At 35.1% G+C, this 25,288-nt stretch overlaps 1 protein-coding gene across 1 annotated transcript; it reads left to right on the top strand.

Moving 5' to 3' along the window:
• The first annotated feature begins 219 nt into the window (after nt 1–219).
• LOC113770741 (protein argonaute 16) lies at nt 220–9,085 on the top strand. Its single transcript, XM_027315311.1, has 23 exons — nt 220–314; nt 2,743–2,975; nt 3,058–3,263; nt 3,368–3,577; nt 3,661–3,797; nt 3,888–3,985; nt 4,060–4,157; nt 4,288–4,459; nt 4,574–4,690; nt 4,769–4,876; nt 4,974–5,036; nt 5,351–5,464; nt 5,546–5,711; nt 5,791–5,903; nt 5,981–6,118; nt 6,207–6,337; nt 6,459–6,524; nt 7,240–7,303; nt 7,622–7,733; nt 7,876–7,949; nt 8,223–8,317; nt 8,411–8,442; nt 8,575–9,085. The coding sequence occupies exons 2-23, from the start codon at nt 2,763–2,765 to the stop codon at nt 8,751–8,753; spliced, it is 2,706 nt and encodes a 901-aa protein (XP_027171112.1). The 5' UTR covers nt 220–314; nt 2,743–2,762; the 3' UTR covers nt 8,754–9,085.
• Nucleotides 9,086–25,288: the final 16,203 nt, after the last annotated feature.

Raw genomic sequence — 25,288 nt, 5'->3', positions numbered from 1 at the left:
AGATGATCAATGGTGCGACTCAAGTATTAATTTAAATTTTGTAGCAGAAAAAAATAATTTTCCAAAATTGGGGACTCTTTCCCAGTTTCCCTCCACTCTCCCCAAAACTTACAAAACTTCAAAGTTCAAAACCCAAAAAGAGTACTGCTCCAGTCCTCCTCCTCCTCCACTATTCTGATGAAAAATCAGGCAAAATTAGAGAAGGAGACAGAGAAAAAGCTGTACTTTTTTTTTCGCATTCTTTTGTGGGCTATAAGTTATAGCCCCTTTCAATTTCCATCACAGCAATCGGCAGTCTCATTATTAGCCCAAAGGTATGCAACAGAAGCCTCTTTCTTCTTCTCTTCTTTTTTTTTTTCCTTTTATTTTTTTGGGAAAAATTTTCTGGGGAGTGGACTGGCATGTATTCTATGCTCTGTGATTTTTGATTTTGATTGATAATCCTTTTTGGGTTTTCTTTTCTGATTAAACCCTTTTCCTATTTCACACCATTTTTCGTCAGTCGTCAGGAAATCTTTGAGACTTTCAGGAACTCATTTTCTTCAATTGTTGACGTTTTCTTTGGAAAATATTTCTGGGTTCTTGCTATGAAGACACATTGATTATATTGTATCGTCTGTGATTATCTGATGTTCTTCTTGGTAGGTTTATAATTCATTTCAAGAACACTCCGTTTCCTTCAACTTTTGATCTAATCTTTGGAATAATTTTCTGGGTTTTAGCTTTAAATCACACACATTTATCTGTTTTGATAAGTTTATGTTATTTCTTTTGTTGGTTTGGGCTTTTCTTCAGAAACCCTTCTAATTATTTAGAAATTTCCACCTCAAAAGCTCTCTCTTTTTTTCAGGAATTTTCGTGTTTCGGTTTGAATGTTTTTGTCGGTAGTTTCTATTTTTTTGATCTAAGTTTTCTGAAACTGGTCTGTGCTAATTTTTGGTTTCCGTTTGCCCCTCTTTCTATTTTCTATCCTCCCTTCTTTTGGTTTTCCTCGAGTAAACCTTCTCCTCTTTGGCTTTTCTGAAGGTTTTCTCTTTTAGTTTCATATCTTTTCACTCTCTCGTTTGCTATGTGGATGTGTGTGATTTATCTGTACTTATATTCATTTATCAGTGTATATTCACTGTAATCTCTATAATCTTTAGAGTACATATATGAAAAAGATTATATGGAATACATTTGTTAATAATGGAAGTTGTTTTGTGAACAGTATTCAGGATGGCCTTTTATTTATTCTGTTATTCTCAAAGCTCTCAAATATACACTTCAATGCTTCTCCGAGGTTTTTTTTTTCCCTGTTTCTTGTTGATGAAATTATCTTATTTAGCTTTTTGTATTTCTGTTTTGCTGCAATATCCTATTTTTACAGTTGGGATTTTCATTTTTAATTTACTCACAAAATGATGTACTTAGCAAGTAGTATGTGCCTTTTTGTAAATAAAACTAGCTAGTTTCATGCATGTGTCTAAGTCTGGGGCTTTAGAATACCTTGTTTTTGACAAACTAAGATTTTGTCTCCAATTTTTCTGATAAATCTAGTTGAGATACGTTTCCGTGTGTTATCTGCATAAGGGGCCAGCTATTGCTGGCATTTTTTTCTTTTTTTTTTTTCATTATTTTGTTGTTAAAAGGGTTTTTTGGGTACTGAATGATGAAGCGATCTATCTCAGGATTAGAATTACTTCTCTTTTTTTCTTTTGCTTTTTTTTTTTCCTTTTTCTTTTCAGATATTTAGTTACTTCCTTCTTGTTGATGTTTTTGTCATGCCATAGGCAACATATTACCAACTAAATGTGCTACTGCCAAAAATAAACCAATAAATAAATAAATGTGCTACCCCCGTTGCTTTGTTGTACTTAATGGTGCTCTTATATAAATGCCTACGATGAAGTTACTGTCTTACTGCTTCTATGCAAAATTTTATTGCTAAATTTTTCCAAATTGTTTAGGATGTGCCTTATTTTGTCATTTTTATTTCTGTATGAATTTTTTAAAGGATGGAAAAATTTGTGCATGATCAAAGCTGTAGTTTTAGCAACATTATTGGTAGGGTCATGAGGTTATTTGTATTCTTGACCGTATATGAAAATTTGGCAGTCATCTCCAAATTACTGAGTTTTGAGTATAAACTTACAAAACTACTTGAAAAGGTCCTTAGACTAAGACCACCATTTTTGGGTTCTCCTGTTGTAAGTACTAGTGTTTGGATAGGAGATTAGTTGGAATAATTTAAAAAAAAAAATAGTGTAGCACTTTTTGTGATGTAATGTATGTGAGATAAAAAGGTGGTTGGAAAACGTGTTTATGATTCAATCAAATGATTATTTGCAAATAAAAAGTTATCCAGGTTCACATGAATTGGATAACATTGAGCCTGTTGGTGATTTCTCTATTATTTGGTATGGTTGGATTTTATCTCACATTCTAATGCATGAGGTGCTTCCCATGTTGTTTTGACATTTGATTGTTCAATTCGTTATAGTATAGTTATTGTTGGTAATCTGCAACTCAAAATGACTATTCAGCTTGTTTCTTGTTTCTTTGCATGGTAAATGATCATCCATCACATATCAGAGAATGATTTTCAAAATGCCAGCTATTTGCTATATACACCATTTAGGAAACTCACAATATGTTGCTTTTGGAAAAAAATTGTTTATGATCGGGAGCATGTCTATGTAATATTGATTATTACTTGTGGCCATGACAACGATGAATATGCTTCATGTTTGTATGTTGCAGCTCTTAATTTTGTGTGAAGGATGGAGAAGGACGGTAACGAGTGTGATTCTCAACCTTTGCCTGCACCACCACCTGTCATACCACCAAGTGTAAAGCCTGAGAAAGCAGATAGGCCAAACCGCAGCATAATCAGTAGGCCAGGATTTGGGAAAACAGGGCGACCTATCTCTCTGCTCAGTAACCATTTCAGAGTTTCTCTCAAGCATCCAGATGAGATTTTTTACCAATATACTGTAGGATTTCCCTTGGCTGTGATTCTCTACTTTCTAGGCCAATAATCTTCTACATCAAGTTCATTGTATAAAATCTTTGCAGGTTTCTATTAGTTCTGAGCTAGGGAAAACTGTTGACAGCAAGGGAATTGGGAGAAAAATTATGGATAAACTTTACCAAATCTATTTCTCTGATTTAGCTGGAAAGAGATTTGCATATGATGGAGAAAAAGCTTTATACACTGTAGGGCCTCTGCCTCATAACAACTTAGAGTTCCCAGTAGTTCTGGAGGAGTCCATGGTTAAACGGTGAGTAGGACTTAGTTGAGCATATGTTTTTACTAGATTTTTCAGATCTCATAGAAAACATTGCGTTAATTCTCTGTCAAAATTTTTTTTTTTGTCCTTTGAAGGGGGAGCCCTTCTCAGACCGGGAGTCCTAGTGAGTCTGGTAAAAGAGCAAAGCATTCTCTACAATCAAAAACCTTTAAAGTTGCGATCAGTTACGCTGCCAAAGTACCCTTGAAGTCCATCTCTCTTGCTCTTCAAGGAGCTGAACCAGAAAAGGTTCAAGATGCACTGAGAGTTCTTGACATTGTGCTGAGACAACAAGCTGCTAATAGGTATAAATGAACTTTCTCCATTTTGGTTATCAGTAACAAGTTTCTCTTTTCTCAAAACTCTATAATCCTGGTATTGGGTGCAGGGGTTGCCTTTTGGTCAGGCAGTCATTCTTTCATGATGATTCGAGGTTATTTACTGAGGTTGGAGGTGGTGTTACTGGTTGTCGGGGATTTTATTCAAGCTTTCGGCCCACTCATGGAGGCTTGTCCTTGAATATGGGTATAATTCAACTTTTGTCCTTAGATATACCCATACAAGCTTCAGAAAAATGCTTCTACTTGTTAATGCTCCTTTAGTTTCTTAATACAGATGTATCTACAACAATGATCCTGACACCTGGGCCTGTAATTAACTTTCTACTTGCAAACCAAAATGCAAAAGAACCTCGTTTTATTGATTGGGTGAAGGTAGAGAACTGTCCAATTACATAAACTATCACTGTCTTTCTGTTTCTAATTATTTTTTAACTTAAAATCTACAGGCAAAGAAGATGTTGAAAAATATGAGGGTAAAGGCAAGGCACAACAACATGGAATTCAAGATCATAGGTTTAAGTGAAAAGCCTTGCAATCAGCAATTGTAAGTGGTTATCAAATAATGTATTTATAATTGGAGCAAACATATGTATGTGCATGAGATATATATACATGCACACACAAAATACACCATTTGTTCTTAATTCTGAGAATGATTCTTATTTTTGGTTTAGTTTTTCTATGAAAGTGAAAAGTGGTACTGATCAACATGATGGAGGAGAGACTGTAGAGGTCACAGTTTATGAGTATTTTACAAAACATCGAAACATAGAACTTCATTCGTCTGCATACATGCCATGCCTTGATGTCGGAAAGCCTAAACGACCAAACTATCTGCCTTTGGAGGTATGTGAACTTTTCCCCCTGATTTCTCTTCCAACCTCCCTTTAGCATCCTTTGGCTAGATATGTCCCTTTCTTAGTTTTTAACAACTTAATTGAATATTTTTCTTTATTCCAGTTGTGTTCTCTTGTATCTCTCCAACGATACACAAAGGCTTTAACCTCAATGCAGAGGGCATCTCTAGTTGAAAAGTCTAGGCAGAAGCCTCCAGAGAGAATACAAGTTGTAACCAATGTATGTTACTTCAATCTGATGCCCAATTTGAGCTTCCTTTGTATTCTTAGTTTTTGATCTTTATTTGCAACTTGGCAGGCTATGAAAAACTATCGGTATGATGATGACCCTATCCTCTCTGCTTGTGGCATATGCATTGAGAAACAGCTTACTCAAGTTGATGGCCGTGTCCTTGAGGCACCTAAGGTGATAATTCAGTTATCTTCAAATGATGAAGTTCTGTGACTTATGATATGCTTATTTTTTATGTGGTCTTGTTTCGTTTTCTCCTTGCAAATTACAGTTGAAGGTTGGTAACAATGAAGATTGCTTCCCATGTAATGGCCGTTGGAACTTCAACAAGAAGGTACCATCAGCCCCTGACATGTTAAAACGGTTAACCTAGAGCTTGGGGCTCTTGCAAATTGCAATTTTAAGGATCATGATAGTTAAACGCATGCTACATTAGCAGATTTCTTCTGTGTTTGGATCTTTATACCTACTTTTCTTTGTGAACAAAGTTAGGGATGCCTTTTGGGTGGAAAAGTGGGACAGAAAGAAGGTCAATAGGGTTACGCTAAATTCATCAAATTTTTATGCTTTTATCTAATATGGTGACTCTGCATGAGATCTAAGAAATTTAGTTCTAATGTGTTCTCATACTTTTTTCTTCTTCTAAAGAAACTTGTAGATCCCATCAGGATAGAACGTTGGGCAGTTGTCAACTTCTCTGCCCGTTGTGACACCAGTTATCTTTCGAGGGAGCTTATCAACTGTGGAAGAAACAAGGGCATTGTACGTTAAGAAAAATTCTGGCTTTCTATTACTTCATTTCGTACATAAACATGTTCTGAAAGATTTTTGTTTTTCCTTTAGCATATTGAGCGACCATATTCACTGATAGAGGAAGACCCACAAAATCGAAGGTTAAGCCCTGCAGTACGAGTTGAGAAGATGTTTGAACTGATTATGTCCAAACTTCCTGGTCCTCCTGAATTTCTGCTGTGTGTGTTGCCAGAGCGGAAAAATTCTGATTTATATGGTATTTTGAAGTCATGCATTCAATTTTTCTGGGTAAGGTGAAAAACTTATACTGATTGAGTTGTCTTTGTCACATCAAGGCCCTTGGAAGAAAAGGAATCTCAGTGATCTTGGTATCGTTACTCAATGCTTGTCACCTACCAAGATCAATGACCAATATCTCACAAATGTGCTTCTTAAAATCAATTCCAAGGTAATTGGTTCAACAAAAGTCTGAAGATATTAGGTGGTTGTTTCAGTATCGTGATGTTTTCATGTCTTGTTTCATAGCTTGGAGGGATCAATTCATTGTTGTCAATAGAGCGACCCTCACGCATCCCACTTATCAAGGATACTCCAACAATGATCTTGGGGATGGATGTCTCTCATGGATCTCCTGGCCGCTCAGATATTCCATCTATTGCTGCTGTAATTATGCTACTCAGCGTTTTATTTTCTGCACATACTAATTTGTAATGCTTAGTATTTGCCATCTTACCTTTGTATTCTTTTCTAGGTTGTTGGATCTAGATCTTGGCCACTGATATCAAGGTACAGAGCAGCTGTTCGTACGCAATCATCAAAGGTTGAAATGATTGAATCTCTATACAAACCTTTGGCAAATGGAGAAGATGGTGGCATTATGAGGCATGATCAAAACGAAATTCTTCTGTAGTATACTGACATTGATATGAAGAGTTGTGCAAGTAGTTGAGGAACTTATTAGACAGCTGAGTAAGAATAACCTCTTAGTTTGATCTTTTTACAGGGAACTACTTTTGGATTTCTATGGTACAAGTAATGGCTACAAGCCAGCTCAGGTTATTGTTTTCAGGTACATTACAATGGAGCTTCTATTGCTTTGGCACTTATGCATGGTGACTTGGTGTATTATGGGCAGACAATTTGTCAGTTTTACAGTCACTTAGATGCTATGTGATGTTTTCTGCCTAGACATCTCTTTGGCTTTATGTTCATATTTTAGTCTTTATTTTTTGTTACTTTTTTAGGGGATGCAGCCAGGGGCTTTAGATGATTTCTGCTTGTGGCAAAATCCAAATTTTTCCACAAGCAAAATCCTACAAGTATATTTGCTTCTTTAATTGAGTATCCTACAAGTATAAGCAAGCCAAATTCAAATTATTCCACCCTTCCCGGTGTGCACAGATATATTCCATGCATTTTTAACATAGTGCTACCATGCATTTGTGGTTGAAAATGACCAATTGGACATTTGGTTCCATTTTTTTGTGATAGGAAAGCTTATCAGGTCATGTCTGGCTATTTTTCCACGTATTCTGCCTGTTCATACTATAGCGTCCATTTGAATCATTGTTGAAACCTTGGTTACCTTATGGCTATCCTAGATGCTCTTCTTTGGGTGTTGACTATTTCAACATGCAGGGAGAACTTCTCCTTTTCTTTTTTCGTGTGTGTGTGCACACGCGAATCATCTTGCTTATTTTATCGTTAGCGTAAATATGAAACATATGTTTTAACATGATGAATCTACCAGTGCAGAGGTTTATTGACTATATATTCTCTTTCAGGGATGGAGTGAGCGAATCACAATTTAGTAAGGTTTTGAATTTTGAGCTCAATCAAATGATAAAGGTAATTTAGCTTTCATGCAGATATTAATTCAGGGTTCTCTATTAGCTAAAGCTTTCAGCTTTGTCCACTATGGCCCGTGTTGGTTTTGTAGATGTAGCATGTACTTATCGGATCTCTTACATTTCCTCCAATCATTATGCCTTCACTACTTGAGTGAAGCGTTTGTTGTACCAATGGTTTTGCTAATATTTTGTATATCAGAAACGGTCTTTGATATGCTTGTAGTACCCGCAATCAGGTGTTATGTCCATCTGTATTCTCTAGTGTCAGCGCCCCCTTTTCAATATTATCTGCTTAGAAGTTTCTGAAACTTGTCAGGCTTATGAGCATCTTGGTGAGGTTAACTTTCCGAAATTCACTGTGATTGTGGCTCAAAAGAATCACCACACAAAGCTCTTTCAAAATAATGCCTCAGAAAATGTTCCACCAGGTCTGTATTTTCGTGATCACGTTCTTTCATCGTACTTCATAGGATCTAAGGTTGTCTTCCAACCGCGTTTGCATGTTTACTATTATATTCTCTTATCTCATTTTAGCCGTCTAAGGTTCTCTCTCTCTCTCTCTCTCTGCAGGTACTGTTGTGGACACGAAAATAGTCCATCCGAGAAATTATGATTTTTACATGTGTGCTCAAGCAGGGATGATTGTAAGTTATTTTTATATTTGGAATACATTTATCTAGCTATTCTAAGTTGTCAATTAATTACCTTGGTGGTGACTTGTTTGATTTGGAGTAGACTGACGGTTGATGCAGAACCGTATAAATAAGACTTAGCATTTATTAGCAACCTCATGGCAGAACCGTATAAAGGCTGAATTCTTTCCTTCATGTAAAACAATAGGGTGTCATAAATGTTTCTATGCTGAAGGAAGCCTGGAAATTTTTTCCTTGAAACTGCTGAAAGTTCTACTCTGACAGGGAACTTCTCGGCCTGCTCACTATCATGTCTTGCTTGATGAGATTGGTTTCTCTCCTGATGACTTACAACAACTCATCCTTTCTCTCTCATATGTGTAAGATTCAGTTTTTGCTTTTAAGCTATTTTTTTGCCTGTGCCTAGCTTAGCTTATGAAATTGATTAATGCTACTGTATTTCACTTTTCTAGGTACCAAAGGAGTACATCTGCAATCTCAATTGGTATTTTCATTTCTTAGCTACCTTTTCATGTTATTCTGAAAAAGGAAATATAAATTTGTCCGTTAGTTCAGGATTAACACGTCATTCGATAAAGAAGGTTAATTTCATAATTTCACCTTACTTTCTTTGTAGTGGCTCCTGTTTGTTATGCACATCTTGCAGCCCAACAAATGGGACAGTTCATAAAGTTTGAGGATTTTTCTGAAACTTCTTCTGGGCATAAGAGTGGCGTCACATCAGTTGGTAGCATTTCTGTTCCTGAGCTTCCCAGGCTGGATGAAAAGGTTGCAGGCTCCATGTTCTTTTGCTGAAGTCTGACTCTAATAAACCTGTAAATACTTGTTGATATAGGCTATAGCCAACCCCAAGTATCCATTTTGAAGGGGTTTTGGAATGGTTCATCTGGTAGCAACTTTTGGTATACCGGTCTGGAACCTTTTAAATTACACACATCCTCCCTAGTACAGAAATTCTGGAGGATTTGCAGGAATTAGACTGTTAATGCTGAAGTAGTCTAGACCTTAGTCTTTGTACTAACTCCACCTTTTGCTAATTATGGTGCATGCATTGTGTACCAAGTGGAGGATTACTATGCATCTTGGTTGGAAGATGTATCTTATTATCGTGGCGGTTGTTGAAGAAACTTGATGTGTTTTATTTTAGTTTTTCTATAGAATCACATTTCTTCAAAGAAGGAACGGTTAAGAAACATCTTTATCATGGGGAATAGCAGAAAATGCAATTTGTAGCCGTGAACCATAGACACTTGATGCTGGGAAAACAGGCATTCAATGTTTGCGAGAAGTAATCAAACTTCAAATTTGACTCAATGAATGCCTGTTTTCCCATTTGAAGTTTGAATACTTCTCGCAAACATTGAATGCCTGTTTTCCCAGCATCAAGTGTCTATAGCATCATCTCTAACCAGCTTGATTTTCATGGAAATTTTTTCTTTTTTTTTTTTAATTAGAGAACTGAGAGGACGATTTTATTTTATCTTTCTGTTTTGTTTACATAAAAATATTTAGTAGGGGCGATGGAACTTTCAAATCGTAATGAAGTGAAAACTTTACTTGTCTAATAATGGAAGCGATTATATACACTTTTTGTCATGTTCATTTTTAATATCACAAATTAAGTCTCTAACTCTCTTCATAAATTTTCAAACCACGGCTATCCTCTACGAAAATTCTGCTCTTGTTTTACTCTTAAAAGATTTAATTGTCAATGCAGATGTACTTCAAGCTATACACGAAATGTTTTTTTTTTTTGTACGAGTAAGCAGCTCACAAGGATTGGGAAGATAAGTTAAAACGTAATACTATTGGCAAACCTTCAGTCATAGGCACGACTTTTTGCCATAACTTTTTATTGATAAAGGTTTAGTTGATTTCATAATTGGCAAAATTATTCTTTTTAACCGGGGAAGGGGATTGAGAAAATTATTTTGTTAGATTTCTGTAGTAATATTTAGTATTAAGATGTTACAAGGTGCACCAAGGAGACCTTAGTCTAGTGGTTGATGATGTGCACCAATGGGGTACAGATAAATAATAACATTCTAAAGAATAATTTTTAATATTGGTATCCACATGATAAGTAATAATTCAACTAACACATTCAAATTCATTCATTTACTTTTTTTGGTTGCAATTGCTCATGGCGACTCTTAATCTTAGATAAGTCAGTATTTTATCTACATAATAACTTGATCATTTTTAGCTAATAGTACATTTCGAAGAGTTTTTCACATCATCAAAATTGTTGGCTTGCTTAATATTAGATTTTCCTTTATCTTACCTCTTGAAATACCTTTTCATAACTACATAACCTAAAACCAATACAATAGATACTGAACTAAGTCCCAGCTTGGGGACATAATTCTTGCTGTGGTTTGTTGCTCATAAATACTAGGATTAATAACACTTTGCCTTCCTGAACTTAGGAAGTAGTCACACTTTACCCTCCATAAAAACTAGTCAAAGTTAGAAATACAAAGAAAAAAAAAGGTGAGTGCAGTGACATTATTGCCAATTTATTCTTGAAATTATCTATAACTTAGTATTATTTCTTTTCATTGCTAAAAAATATATATATCTTTTCTATTGTATCAACTAGATAACAACATCAAACTAAAAAGAGTTAAATAAAGTTTAATTTTCGTTTATGTCCTTAATACTTTTCCTGTCATTCAGTATTCACTTTTATATATGCTTTGATCAATTTATTATAATTTAAGATAGACAAAAGAGAATAAATAACACAATACTAAAACAAACATAGACACCAATTTTTTTTTGAAAAAGAGGTAACACTAAATTTGTTTTTTGTTTAAAAAAGTAGTTTTTTTATTATTTTAGTTTACATGAACTTTTAGGCTGATACTATTGTTGTTGGAATAGTTTTGAATGAATAATGAGGCTTGTTAGAACAAAGAAACTAAAGACTTTATGGCCTGTTGGGAGTTAAATAATTTCTAAAACGTTTTTGGAATTTTTGTCCATTAAAGTAGCCTAATGCAGTCTCTTGATGACCATTATAGTGAGGAAACAATTTTAGCATTTGGTTCCATTAAAGGAGTTTAATGTAGCCTCTTCATGATCATTAAAAGTGAGGAAATTGTGGCTATTTAGTTTTGGTGACCTTTAGGTTGTTTTCCTTATAAATTGACAAGTTTCTAACAAACGAACAAATAAGAACATTTGATCATTTCTTTGTAGAGCAAACTTGACATTTGCTATTAAGTTACTCTAAAAATCTTGTTATATCCTACAGGTAATTTGCCATAACCTTATAGCAAATACTCTGTGTAGCGGAGGCAAAATAACCTTAAGGATAGTGTTGAACACGGCTCAAGATCATCATCTTCATCCCCATTTTCTTAGTAAAATTTGTGTAATACAAATTTCTGCACTTTTGTATGCTTGTGTATCAATTACACCAACAATGTTAAGGTGTTATTTTCAGAGTAGTTTGGTGCAAAGGAGTCTACTACTGGAAATGTACTCAAATATCATCTGGTATTGCAATCGATCTCTCCTCCACAAGATGATGATAGCAAGGCAGGTGAAAGAAATGTAAAGTGGATGTAGTGCTGTGTAGAGGGCCTCATGGATTGTTTCTACAATTTCTACTTCATGTTCAAACCCCTAGACGAATTTGGACTACATTGGAATACAAGAAAACTCAAGTAAGATACAAATAAATTTCTAGTTAATTTTGTTTAAATTTTGTATTCAACATAGTTTTTCTCTCCTTGGCCTAATAATGGTCTTCAAATAACTTAGAAGATCATGGAGTGGAGATTTCTGTGTTATTTCATAGTGGGTGTAATTATTGAAAAATTACTCCTAGTTGAAATGATTATCAAAGAAAATCACTCTATACTATTAAGACTTGCATAGTGGATCATGTTCTAAAGCATTTTTGTATAAAAGAAGATGCTTGAGTTATCTAAAAAGGAGGTTAATACTGATCCTAAGATGAATATATGAATAGGAAGAAAAACAACAACAACAGTCTCGTTGGAAGGTCCAAGGAAAAGGAAATTTTCTAGATACAAATACTAGTTCAAGGGACCAGGAGTAACTTATATTGTCCAAGAATAGTGTATTTGTTAAACAAGTCTATATGTCGTGTTTAATATGATTATTAATAAGTGCAAAAATTCTGTTCATTTGATTGAATCTTCTTTTTCTTGTGACATGGTAGTTTGTGACATGTGAATACAGGTCATGATATTTTATGTCAAAACCTAGTCTAAGAAAAGAAGTGTGTAACATGCATTCAAATATGGTTATAAGTATTTTATTACCTTAATTGATGATTATTCAATATTTGTACATATGTATCTAAGGCAACCGCTTAAACAATAGCATGGGAAATATGTATCTATATTACTCTTAAGTGAATTTAGGTACTGCAAATACCGGCAATTGCATTTGTTCTAAATTCAGTCAAAAGTATCTTGTGATCATAAGATTTTAAGGCCCGAAGACAACTTAAGAGAGGGGGTGAATTAGGTTGATTATAAAACTAATCAAGTTATGGGTACTTTTTGCTCAATATGAAGTTTACCCTCTTTTCTAAACGATCACACAATAAATCAATCAATGAATGAACAATATCACTTGAGAGAAGTAGAAGATATAAGCAATTTAAAGATTACAAGATAACAATAAATAAATAAGAAGGAAAGAATTGCAAACCAATTGACTACCGAGCTCCTCTTGAACTTGTAGATCAATTCAAACAAGTTTCTTCAAATGGATGAAATACAACCAATCTTGTGTACAATGGAAGACTCACTTCCTCCTTGCCCCAATTTTCACTTGGTTAACTTATGAAGTTTTACTATCGCTTAGGACAACCCTCACAGAGTTACACTATTGAAATATTCACTCACAAATGAAAAACTTATAATGAACTTCACACCACCAAGACTACAAATCTGTTTTGGAGAGTGTTTTCTCATTAAAACTACTCTATATCTTTTGTATCTTCAATGTGCAAAAGTTATTTGGAGTTTCTGACCATACTCTATTTATAAAAGACCAAGAAAGTGCTTCATTAATACTTCCAACGGATAAAAAGTAGTTGAAGAGTCAACTAGCCGTTGGGAGTGTCGGACGTCCGGTACTCCTGTTTTTTGTGTCCGACAGCAGGCAGTGAATTTGAGAAATTTTCTTCAATTCTATCGGACGTCCGGTATTGTCTTTGTGAGCGTCCGACAGCTTTCATCGAATTTGAAGGATCCTATCGGATGTCCGGTACTTCCATCCGATAGCAGATAAAGAGTTTGAAAGATTCTATCGGACGTCTGATGCTTACGTCCGATCGAGGTCAGTGAGTTAGGGGGAATGTCTTATTTCCTTCGGACGTCCGGTGATGGAGTTTTTCATGCCTCCGAAGTTGAGCAATGATTATCGGACGTCTGATCCTGTCTTTACAAGCGTTCGACAGCTTTCAGCAACTTTTGTTTCTTTCAATCGCACTTAATTTTTGAATCTGATTTGTTTCATAACCGAAAGTATATCTTAAAGAGATATTAATATCATCCATTTGTTTTGTAAACATAAAAAATTAGGGACTAAGATCAACATTCTCCCCCTTTTTGATGATGACAAAACAATGGATGGAAGAAAGAAAATAAATTCAGCATAAGCTCCCCCTTACTCATTGCATCCAAAATTTTTAAATGCCAAATTTATAATTTCAGAATAACTCTCCCTTACACATAGCATCCATTTCTCCCCATTTTTGTCATCATAAGATGAAAGTAAAAAAAAGCAACCATAATCCAACAACAATAATAGAGAATCCAATATTCCAAATAAAAACAGAAAAATGATACCAGAATTCAGCAATTATCAACATACCAACATTCAGCAATCATCAGCCAAAAAAAATAAAAAATTGATACCCAATAGAGAAATAACAATCAAACCAAATCATCATTAGATCAGTATCATTAGATCAGCATTATTCTTTTCTTCACCTTTTTGTCATCGTAAGAATTCAGTAATATCCAAAAACATCAAGGAAAACTCAGTTCAAAGCATCAGAAACATCAAAAGGAAATTACAAAAGAACATTATGAACAAGAATCTTACCAATCTTACCAAAATCTCCTATTCCAATTGTTTTAGTTTTCATGTCATCTCTAAATGTCACTTGCCACAAGACTTTGGTTTGAGTTTTGATGAATTGTGATGGATCACCGGTCATGTATCTTGAACATTCACTGTCTATGAACCACTTTGATTTCTTAATAATGTTTACCAAATTCACCAATTCAAGAGTTCAAGAACTAATATATGGTACCCAAAAATTTTTTGGGTCCTTAAGATTTAGCATCATGTCTAACTATTCACATGCATTTCATGTCTCTTCTCATGTTCTTCCTCACATAGCAATTGCTTCTCATATGACCTTTTTGACAACAAAAATTACACATAACCAACGAGTTATTTGTATAAATAGGTTTAATAAATCTTACTTGTCTTTTCTTATAAATAGCAAAATCATTTGCACCAGAATTTATTTTCTTCTCATAAGTGTCGAGATGAGTCTTTGATTCATTCCTTTGAAAACAGTCTTATTTTTTATGTTGGAGCAACTCATTTAAATTATCCATTCTTATTTTCAAATCACTTTGTTCCTTTTTGAACATTTCACAAAGTCTTGTTTTTCTATCAAGCTTATTTTGTAAACCAATCTCATTCTTTTTCAAGAAATCAATTTCAGTTTTCAGCTTCTGTTTTCTTGAAAAAGGCGTGTATTATTCTGAAGAAGAAAACTAATTTTGTGTTTTAATTTCTTCTTTTTAGCATAAGATTCTTTCAAACTATCATGCAACTTTTTAATGAAAGATTCAAGATCATCATCAGTTTCATCATCACTTTCAAATTGAGGGTTAGAAATTTTTACCTCATTATCTTCAATGGCTATAAAAGTCAATTGAGCATATTCTTCTTCTTTTTCAATTTCACCATCGGAGTTGCACTCATTCCATGTGAATTGGAAGTTGTTGAATCTTGATTTTCTTCCTTTTTTTCTTCTTCTTCATTGGACACTCACTCATGTAGTGTCCAAATTGGCCGCATTCATAGCATTTACTTTTTGTTGGCCTCATGCTTTTCTTTGTTTCTTGCAATGTTGAATTGATTAGAATCTGAATTGCTAGGTCCTCTTGTGAATCTCCTTTTGTTGAGGATTCTCTTGAACCTTTGTGTGATGAGAGTAAAATCATTATCATCAACATCCAAATCTTCTCCATCCAATGAAACCAAATCATCTACATCTTGAGATGATTTTAGAGCAATGTTCCTTCTTACCTTTGCATCTTCTTCTTCTTGTACTTTAGTCTTAAGTTTCAACTCATAAGAGGTTAGAGAATTAATAAGAGATTCAATAGGCATAGAATTCAAATCTTTAGCCTCTTCAATAGCAGTCACCTTACTCTCCCAATCCTTGGATAAGGCATTCAAGATTTTTCTATTTTTCTCTCCCAAGGAGTATTCCTTTTCTAGCACCTCTAGATCCTTAATAAGATCATTGAATCTACAATACATTTTATCAACATTTTCATGAGATTCCATCTTAAACGACTCATATTTAGTAACTAAGATAGATTTCTTTTGTTCTCTAACATTCTCACTACTTTTATGAATTTCTCTCAACTTGTCCCAAATTTTTTTAATTGACTAACAACCCTTGACTCTAATAGATTCATTTGAGTCTAAATCACTATATAACACATTCATAGATTTTGCATTTAAGGTGAGATAAATTCTATCCTCTGCAGTCAATTCATATCTTATTTTTGGTCTAGATCTATGGGTGTTTTCATCTACTATAGAGGCATCATATGAACCTTCATTAACAATAAATCACAATTCAATATCAATTGATTGCAAAAAGATGATCATTCTTTCTTTCCAACTCACATAATTTGACCCATTAAACATTGGAGGTCTAATTACAGATTATCCTTCAAAAAACATGGTATTGTTGGTTGTCATCTTTACTCCAAAGTCGATTGAGTTTAATCTCTAGGAGATCAAGCTCTTATACCAATTTTAAGGCCCGAAGACAACCTAAGAGGGGGGGTGAATTAGGTTGATTATAAAACTAATCAAATTATGGGCACTTTTTACTCAATATGAAATTTACCCTCTTTTCTAAGTGATCACACAATGAATCAATCAATAAATGAACAATATCACTTGAGAGAAGTAGAAGATATAAGCAATTTAAAGATCACAAGATAACAATAAATAAATAAGAAAGGAAGAATTGCAAACCAATTGACTACCAAGCTCCTTTTGAACCTGTAGATCAATTCAAACAAGTTTCTTCAAATTGATGAAATACAACCAATCTTGTGTACAAAGGAAGGCTCACTTCCTCCTTGCCCCAATCTTCGCTTGGTCAAGTTAGGAAGTTTTACTATCGTTCAGGACAACTTTCACAGAGCTACACTATTAAAATATTCACTCACAAATGAAAAGTTTATAATGAACTTCACACCACCAAGACTACAAATCTTCCTTGGAGAGTATTTTCTCACTAAAACTACTCTATATCTTTTATATCTTCAGTGTGCAAAAGTTATTTGGAGTTTCTGACCATACTCTATTTATAGGAGACCAAGAAAGTGCTTCATTAATACTTCCAATGGATAGAAAGTAGCTGAAGAGTCAACTAGCCGTTGGGAGTGTCGGACGTTTGGTACTCCTGTATTTTACGTCCGACAGTAGGTAGTGAGTTTGAGAAATTTTCTCCAATTCTATCGGACGTCCGATATTGTCTTTGTGAGCGTTTGACAGCTTTCGTTGAGTTTGAAGGATCCTATCGGACGTTCGGTACTTTCGTCCGATAGCAGACAAAGAGTTTGAAGGATTCTATCGGACGTCCGATGCTTGCGTCCGATCAAGGTCAGTGAGTTAGGGGGAATGTCTTATTTCCTTCGGACGTCCGGTGATGGAGTTCTTCATGTGTCCGAAGTTGCGCAATGATTATCGGACGTCTGATTCTGTCTTCACAAGCGTCCGATAGCTTTCAGCAACTTTTGTTTCTTTCAATTGAACTTGATCTTTGAATCCGATTTGCTTCATAACTGAAAGTATATCTTGAAGAGATATTAGTATCATCCATTTGTTTTGTAAACATCAAAAGCTAGGGACTAAGATCAACAAAGATGCTAATTGTTGAAATCAAAATTTTTGGCTACTACATGTGTAAAAAGGCAAAGTGGTTTAGGGTTTGTGGCCACATCTTATGCCTCCGGTCTTTTTATTATACAGTGTGTAACTTCTATGTCCAGTCCCTAGGATAAGGTGTAATGGTAAATCTACACATGTTAAATCTAAGACTTGAGTGCCTTAGACAAAATTTAATAAATAATGACGCTATATTTGTTGTATATGAGAATATATAACAATTAAGGATATTTGTCGATTAAACCCTTGTTAAAGGATTTGGTAAATCTAACGTTATTAGATATGGGTTTGAAAACCTTAATCTAAAATCACTTACAATGAGAACCCTTCTAGCACTACCACTAGATGAAAAGGTTTAGGGCTGACAACAAGTTGCAAAGTAGTTGTGAGCACTAGGTATTGTTGTGTACATTCCTACCCCACTAGTGCATAATGTTATAAGAGGTTGAGTATATGTTGAAATTATACTCTTAATGAAGTGTAAATTCTTTCTTAGTGCTTGGTCTTATAGAGTTTGAAAGTGTCTTCACCTATATGATTATAGGAGTGGTGCCGCTTCTAGCAAAAGTTGGTTTGCTTTTGCTTATGATCATGAATCTAGGATGAAGCACATGGCCGCTAATAGTGCTAAAGTTCTTTGTTTAATTGATCAATGTTTATAATAGCATGTGTGTGGTATATCTAGTCTAATTTTTAAATCATGGTTTAATACTATATGCAACCTTGATTTGGTTAGATTTGGTGATGTGCTTACACTAAAAGACAAGTTTAAATCTAATGATACTTTTCTTTATGCATGGTATTTTATGTGTTAGTTTGGTTATCTCATTCACAAACTAGGTGGGGGATTGTAGTGGAATAGTTTGTGAATGAAATAATAATAAGGCTTGTTAGAATAAAGAAACTGACAACTTTGTGGCCTGTTGGGAGAAAAAAGTTTCTAAACGTTTTTGGCATTTTGTCCATTAAAGAAGTCTAATGTGGCCTCTTGATGACCCTTATAGTGAGGAAATAGTTTTGGCATTTGGTTCCATTAAAGGAGTTTAATGCAGCCTCTTGATGATCATTAAAAGTGAAGAAATCATGGCTATTCAGTATTGCTGACCTTTAGGTTGTTTTCCTTATAAATTGACAAGCTTGTAACAAACCTAAAAACAAGAACATTTGATCATTTCTTTGTAGAGCAAACTTGAGATTTGCTATCAAGTTACTTTAACAATCTTGTTGTATTTTAGAGATAATTTGCCATAACCATGTAGCAAATATTTTATCTAGTGAGGGCAAATAACACCTTAAAAATAGTGTCAAATGTGCCTCAAGATCATCATCTTCATCTATATTTTCTTAGTGAAATTTGTGTAATACAAATTTCTGCACTTTTGTGTGCTTGTGTATCAATTACACCAATAATTGTCATTTTTTATTGATGTATTTATAGTTTACTATTATTGCCTTTTCTTCTAAAAAAAATTGATTTAATCTCCATTTTCCTCCTCTTAGTTTAAAGATCAGGCATGTTTTAGCAATTTTGATCAAGAATTTCATATTGGACTAATTTGATAAACAAAAAGGACAATGATATTACTTTCAAACTTTAAATAAATTAAAATAATAAAAAATTACTTTATAAAGGTGAGTTTGGTATTATAGTTTTTTATACAAATTTTGTTAATTGTATTTATTTTTAGTATTGTGTTGTTTATCCTTTTTGTTTGACTTAAAGTCTATCAAATTGAACAAAAAATATATATAAATAAGCATTAATCCAACAAGAAAATTTTCAAGAATATAAACGAAATATTAACTTTCTTTTACTTTTTTTTAGTTGATATTTTTGTATAATTGATATGATAGAGAAGATATAAATGTTTTAACAATGAAACAAAATAATATTAAGTTATAATTGATTTCATGAATAAAAGGGCAATAATGACATTGTACTCACTCTTTCTTTCTTTTTTTTGTTATTTCTAACTTTGGCTAGCCTTCATAGGAGGTAAAGGGTACATATTTAAGGTTGAAGGAGGGGGAGGGGTAAAGTGTGACTACCCCTAAGTTTAGGGATTTTTGCCATGTTGTAACCAATGTTTTCAGAACCGGACCAGACCGGCTAGTTGGACCGCAAACCGGGCATGTCACTGGTCCGGTCTAGTGCTAAAGCTGCAAGTTAATGAAAAACCGTTGAAAACCGGGTGAACCGTTAAAAACCATTCGAACCATATATCGGCAGTTTTTAAAATTTTCAAATATTCACCCAAAATTCAAAGCAATAATAGGAATGGAGCTCCTGGGATTCGAACCCAAGTCTCCACAGTCACAACAAAGGTTTGTTATCACTAGACTACACTCACGGAAGAAGCTTTTTTCTTGTGTACAATGCTACTTATCTTAAGTTAAAAACTAAAATCTAATTAAACAAAAGGAAACCCTAGCACTAAGACACAGACACCAGACAACACCTTTTGGCTTTTGCTTCACTTATCCTCGGTTCTCTGTCTCTACTTCTTCTCTTGTTTTTTTTTTTCATTTTTTTGTTTGTAACCTTTCCACCTCCAAATCAAATACCCATGACAAAATTTTTCTCAAGCCTTCCCCATTATCATCAAGCCATTATCTTAGCTGATTTATAAGCAAGTTGGAAGCTTCAACTTTCATAAGACTTTTTTCATTTTGGTGAGTTTAATTTCCTTTTCAAGATTTTTGTTTTCTATTTCCATTTGCAAATGATTCAGTACAAATATTTGAAAATTTTAATCGAAAGAAAAATTTTGACTAGTCCATGACAGAGATGCCATTTGTCTTGTAATGATTGTATTATCTACTACTATAATTTTACAATTTTTTGGAGTTTCGTGTATAACTTTTAGAAAATTTATTATTATCTCAACTTAAATTTAGTTTTAAATTATGTTGGTGAATGCATTTTAGGGACTTAAGTTATCAATAACCATGTTAGACTGTGGATTAGCTGTCAAATTCAAGTGTAGAGTGAAGACCGTGAAGTACTTAGCATTGAAGTTGCAAAAAAAAAAAAAAAAAAGAACCGGTGAATCAGCCGATTGGACCAGTTGAACCGCGTACCGGCCCCCTCTCCGGTTTACTAGCTGGTCCGAGATTAAAAACATTGGTTGTAACAAATCCATGGACAACATACTTCGAACACGTGCTAGAATTGGACGATCAAATCTCAACTATAAGTAACAAATTCTTGCTATGTTGTAACAAAATTCTCGAAATTTAATAATATGTCATCATTACAAAATTTAGGGCTGTCCATGGAGCGGGCTAGCCTGAGCTGGCCTGTTTGGCTCCAAAAAACCTCGCTAAACTTTAATTGGGGTGAATAGGACTTAGGTCTAAATATTAGGCCTAAACTAAATGTGAGTCGAGTTTGACTCATGTTAGGTTTAGGCCCGATTAAGGCCTGACCCATGTACACAAACACACACACATATAGGCATGTCAATAGATAGAATTTGGATTGGATCTCTTTGATCTAGATCTAAACCCATTAAATTTAGTTAGATTCAAACCAGATCAAACCCTAATGGGTCTAAAAAATAGGTCCAAACCCAGATTAAGGAGGATTTGGGTATCCAATGGGTATTCGTTGTATTTTTGTAAACGCACTGAAATAAAAATATATTAAAAATATATAGATTTCAAAAAATATATAAACGCCACATGGGTTTTTCCAAGGTGGAAGAGGACTTAAGCAAGGCGATCCTCTCTCACCCTTCCTGTTCTTATTGGTGTTCGAAGCTCTGAGTCATGGGTTAAATGGGTTATTGTCAGCAGCACAGCTCTCTCCCTATGCCTTGTCGAGAGGCTGCATTTCAGTCTCTCATCTCAGTTTTGCGGATGACGTGGAGATCTTCACGAGGGGACAATGTGCGGACATCCAAGCCTTGCTGAATTTTCTAGACCTCTATTAGAAGGGCTCAGGCCAAAAGATCAACAAGGATAAAAGTTTCGTCTTCTCACGCTGCTCCGTTGCTAGATTGCGACTGCTATCTCAGTGGCTTGGAATGTGTCGCCGCCAATTACCTCTCCACTACCTTGGATACACACTCTCGAAGGGGAGGCAAAAGTGGGGATATTTTCAACACCTGATAGATAAGATACAGCTGAAGCTCGCCAGGTGGAAACATAAGCTACTATCAGCTGGGGGTCGAACAATCCTTATCAAACATGTGCTATCCGCTATTCCTCAATACACCATGGCTGTCCTGGAACCCCCAAAGAGTGTCCTACATGACACGGAATGCGGGTATGGCCAAATTTTTCCGGGGTGAGTCAGATGGTAGGGACAGAAGACATTGGAGAGCATGGAGAAAACTGTGTCGCCCAGTTGAGGAGGATGGTCTGGGGTTCACCAGCTTGGATGTTGTGGTAAAGGCCTTCGGTTGCAAGCTCTGGTGGAGATTGAGAACTTCCCCGACTCTCTGATCTCGATTCATGATTGCAAAATATGGACAACAAGATTGCCATGTTACACAGGCACGGGTGACATGGAACAGCTCAAAAACATGGCGCCGAATATGGCACTGTCGACAATTTGTTGAAGAGAACTCCCTAACTTTGGTTAGCACGCCCTAACTTTGGTTAGCACGGGGGATAGCTCTTTCTGGTTCGACAATTGGCTAGGCCATGGTCCCCTGGCATCCGGGAAACACGATGTCCCGAGCCCCAACTTGCTAATCAAAGAATGCTGGGTGAATGGGTCTTGGACTCCGAGACGTTGAAAGCGTCCTTTCTCCTGGCGAACTACATGCCATCTCCTGTACTCAGCCCTATCTCTCAACTGGCAAGGTGGACTCTCTCGCTTGGTGCCCATCACACGATGGGTGGTTCAGCATCTCCTCGCCAATAAAGACGCTGAGGCCACAAGGCAACTCAATGTTATCCCGTAAACTCATTTGGGACAAGCGCCTCCCCTCCAAGATCTCTATATTCATGTGGAAATTGCTGAACTCTTTGCTAACACTTCCGGATGTTTTGCAGTAATTTGGGTTTAACCTCCCCCAAAGTGTCTATTCTGCAGAAATTCGGAATCTGTAAACCATGTTTTCCTCAATTGCGACATGGCATCCTCAATCTGGGGATTGTTCGAAAGGAAATTCAATCTGGTACTTGCTCCGGTGGATGACATCCTTCTGAAACTATAAGGCTAGTGGGTGCACTCATTCGGCAACTCCATACTAGCTGCATTAACCCGACTTTTGCCAATCATTATCTGCTGGGAGCTATGGAAGGCTCGGAACAAAGCCTGTTTTGAGGACATTGTGATCACTAGTGTGGGTCTTTTACAACAGGTCATATTGCAGCTACACGTAATTGGGCGAGCATTTCCTTTCAAGGGCACAAGCACAGATGATGCGGCTCTTCGGGAGCAAGGATTAGTTCTGTTTTTGAAATACCCGAGCAAACGCAACACCATGGCCCTCTCATGGAGCTGCCCCAATAGGCCATATGTGAAACTTAATGTTGATGGCTCATCAATTGGGAACCTGGGCGATTTGGGGAGAGGCGGGCTCATTAGAGACAACTCAGGGCTCTTCCTCTGCGGTTTCTCCTCGTACTATGGGTGGCAGACCAACACACACGTCGAAGCAATGACTCTACTGGAAGGGATACAGCTCTGTTTGTCTCAAGGCTATGCACATGTCATAGTGGAGCTTGACTCGCAGATGTTGCTAGATGTGGTGCAGGAACGGTCTAAATGCCCGTGGCGTATATTCTCTATCGTCTCAACCATAAAAGCCAAGCTGGGGGGGGGGGGGGGAGTTTTCCTGTTCAAACCCTGCTACAGAGAGATTAATGCCGCGGCTGACGCTATGGCGAAACATGCTAGCAAACTGCGTACCTTATCCGTGTATCATGCACCCAACTGCCCGCTTGAAATTCGTGGCATTCTCCAACTGGACAGGACACACTTTCCCTACATCCGAACCGCAGGATAGGTTTCTTTAAGCTAGAATGGGGGTCCGACATGTTAGCCCTCTCACTTGATGTAATTATTTATGATTTATTATGAAAAAAAGCTGCTATCTCAGTTAAAAAAAAAGTTTAGTTTCAATTGCATTTGTGTAAATAATTGTGAATTTTCAAAATAAGTGTTGAGTAAAAAAATAAAATAAAATAAACGCCATCCAATTTTTATTTTCAAATAATAAAATTAATATTCAAGAAGTTGGATGCAATATTATGAACTCAAAAAAATAACTACTATCGATTGCTTATATTTATTTTCAAAACTTCAACTGAATCTACATCAAATCTTTCATTTATTTACCTTTATTTTTTCTCATTTTTTTTGAAAAAAATTTGTACTAATTACAATGAGAACTAGAATTAGGTTGAAAAAAAAGAAAAAAATCATGAATTCTTAACGTATTTGATCTAATAACCATAGAATATTAGAATATTTTATAAATTTACCAATATATATATACACACACACACATACATACATACATATACATACCTAAATATATATATAATTTGATTATATATACATGATTCTAGATTGGGTTTGGTTTGGGTTTGGATTTAGATATGAATTGTAGAAAACCAGACCCTACCCAAATCCATAACTCTTTTATAGGGTCTGAGTCTTGGTAGGGTTTGGATTTGAGAAATTAAATCCAAACCATACCCAAGTGCATTGGATTTGGGTAAGAGTTGATCCATTGATATGCCTACATACATATACATACATCTAAATATGACGTCATAAATTGCAAAATCAAATATATCATCTAATCAACAACTATTCATTTAATCCAAGGAAAAATGGCATCTAAAATTTCAATGAGACTATTCTAAATAAATGACCGAAAATAAACAAAGATAGTCATGACTAATTATCTAAATATGACCTCATTGATTTTTCTGTCTAAAGCCTGATTGCTTCCATAAGCCAAAAATGTTCTAAACTCCAATAACATATAGTAAATGAAAATTATTGTGTGAAATTGTACATTCCCACAACACAAGCGTTCAAAAAATTTCAAGGGCCTCCAAAATGTGGGCTTAAACATCCATTCATTCCCCTCAAGATACATTAATGCATTCATCCTCTCAAGATTGATTTGTAGAGACTTCAAAAGTTATAAACTTTTGAGTTCTTCCAATTAATGTTAGTTTCTATACTTTGGGCTCGTATTCCTATAAATAGTGATTATTGAAGCCTCACTAGTCACTTCTAGAAATGGCCAAATGATTCAATGGATAAAATGAAAAATAGAAAATCATACCCTCCTCCCTAAATTCCTTACCTTTATTCCTTTTATTGCCTACATTATTAAGTTTACAATACATCTAATCAAGCTCACATGCACACGATCAAGTTTACAAGATCAAGTTCACAATACTTTGTAATCAAGTTTACAAGATCAAGTTCACAATACTTTGTAATCAAGTTTACAAGATCAAGTTCTACAAGATGTAAAATCAAATTTGCAATCTCCTCAAAATTTTACAATAGTTTACAACAGTTATCAAGTTTACGAAATCTCACAAAGTTGATAATCATTGGGCTCCAACGGCTGGGATGCATGAAAGAATATGATATCTTCCGTAGGCAAGTATATCCCAAGAATTATTATTAACACATAAATTTTCTAGTAGACAAAATTTTCCAAAATGAGAGGTCATTCCCTCCATTCTGTCTGGAAAACATGCAAAGCTTCAGAGCCCAAACTTGGGGAGTATTCTGTCATCTTCACTACTTCGATAGAAATTCAGGCCAAAACAAGAAAGAGATAGAAATTTGTTCATTGTTTGTTTTCTTTTGTTGGTTGATGCTTTCAATTTCTGCCATAACAACACTCAGTTTGATCATCTTAAAGGTAAACGATCAGAAACCTCTGTTGTTGTTTTTTATTTTTTTTGCCTTTTTATCTTTGAAAAATCTATCTGGGTTTTTGATATAGGCAGTACATTTGATTCTAATCAATGATTTTTTATTTCTAATTATACCCATTTTCAACAATCATCAAAAACTCTCTGTCTTCAATTCGTAGACTTTTTCTTCGAAAAATATTTTGGGAAATATGCTCTCTAATTCTTTTGTATTTGTCTCTCTAGTGTTCCGTTTTTCTGCATAATTTGTTTTAAAA

The sequence above is a fragment of the Coffea eugenioides genome, chromosome 5 (assembly GCF_003713205.1).
Source record: "Coffea eugenioides isolate CCC68of chromosome 5, Ceug_1.0, whole genome shotgun sequence".
Lineage (NCBI taxonomy): Eukaryota > Viridiplantae > Streptophyta > Magnoliopsida > Gentianales > Rubiaceae > Coffea > Coffea eugenioides.
The sequence above is the reverse complement of the archived record's forward strand: the minus strand, read 5'-3'. Positions and strand labels throughout refer to the sequence as shown.

Bases quoted from the DNA above. Each gene is read 5' to 3' on its own strand.
- LOC113770741 (XM_027315311.1), top strand. From the start codon at position 2,763: ATGGAGAAGGACGGTAACGAGTGTGATTCTCAACCTTTGCCTGCACCA. The intron at 3,578-3,660 runs GTATAAATGAAC...TATTGGGTGCAG, and splicing joins AGACAACAAGCTGCTAATAG to GGGTTGCCTTTTGGTCAGGC. The intron at 8,443-8,574 runs GTATTTTCATTT...CTTTCTTTGTAG, and splicing joins TACATCTGCAATCTCAATTG to TGGCTCCTGTTTGTTATGCA.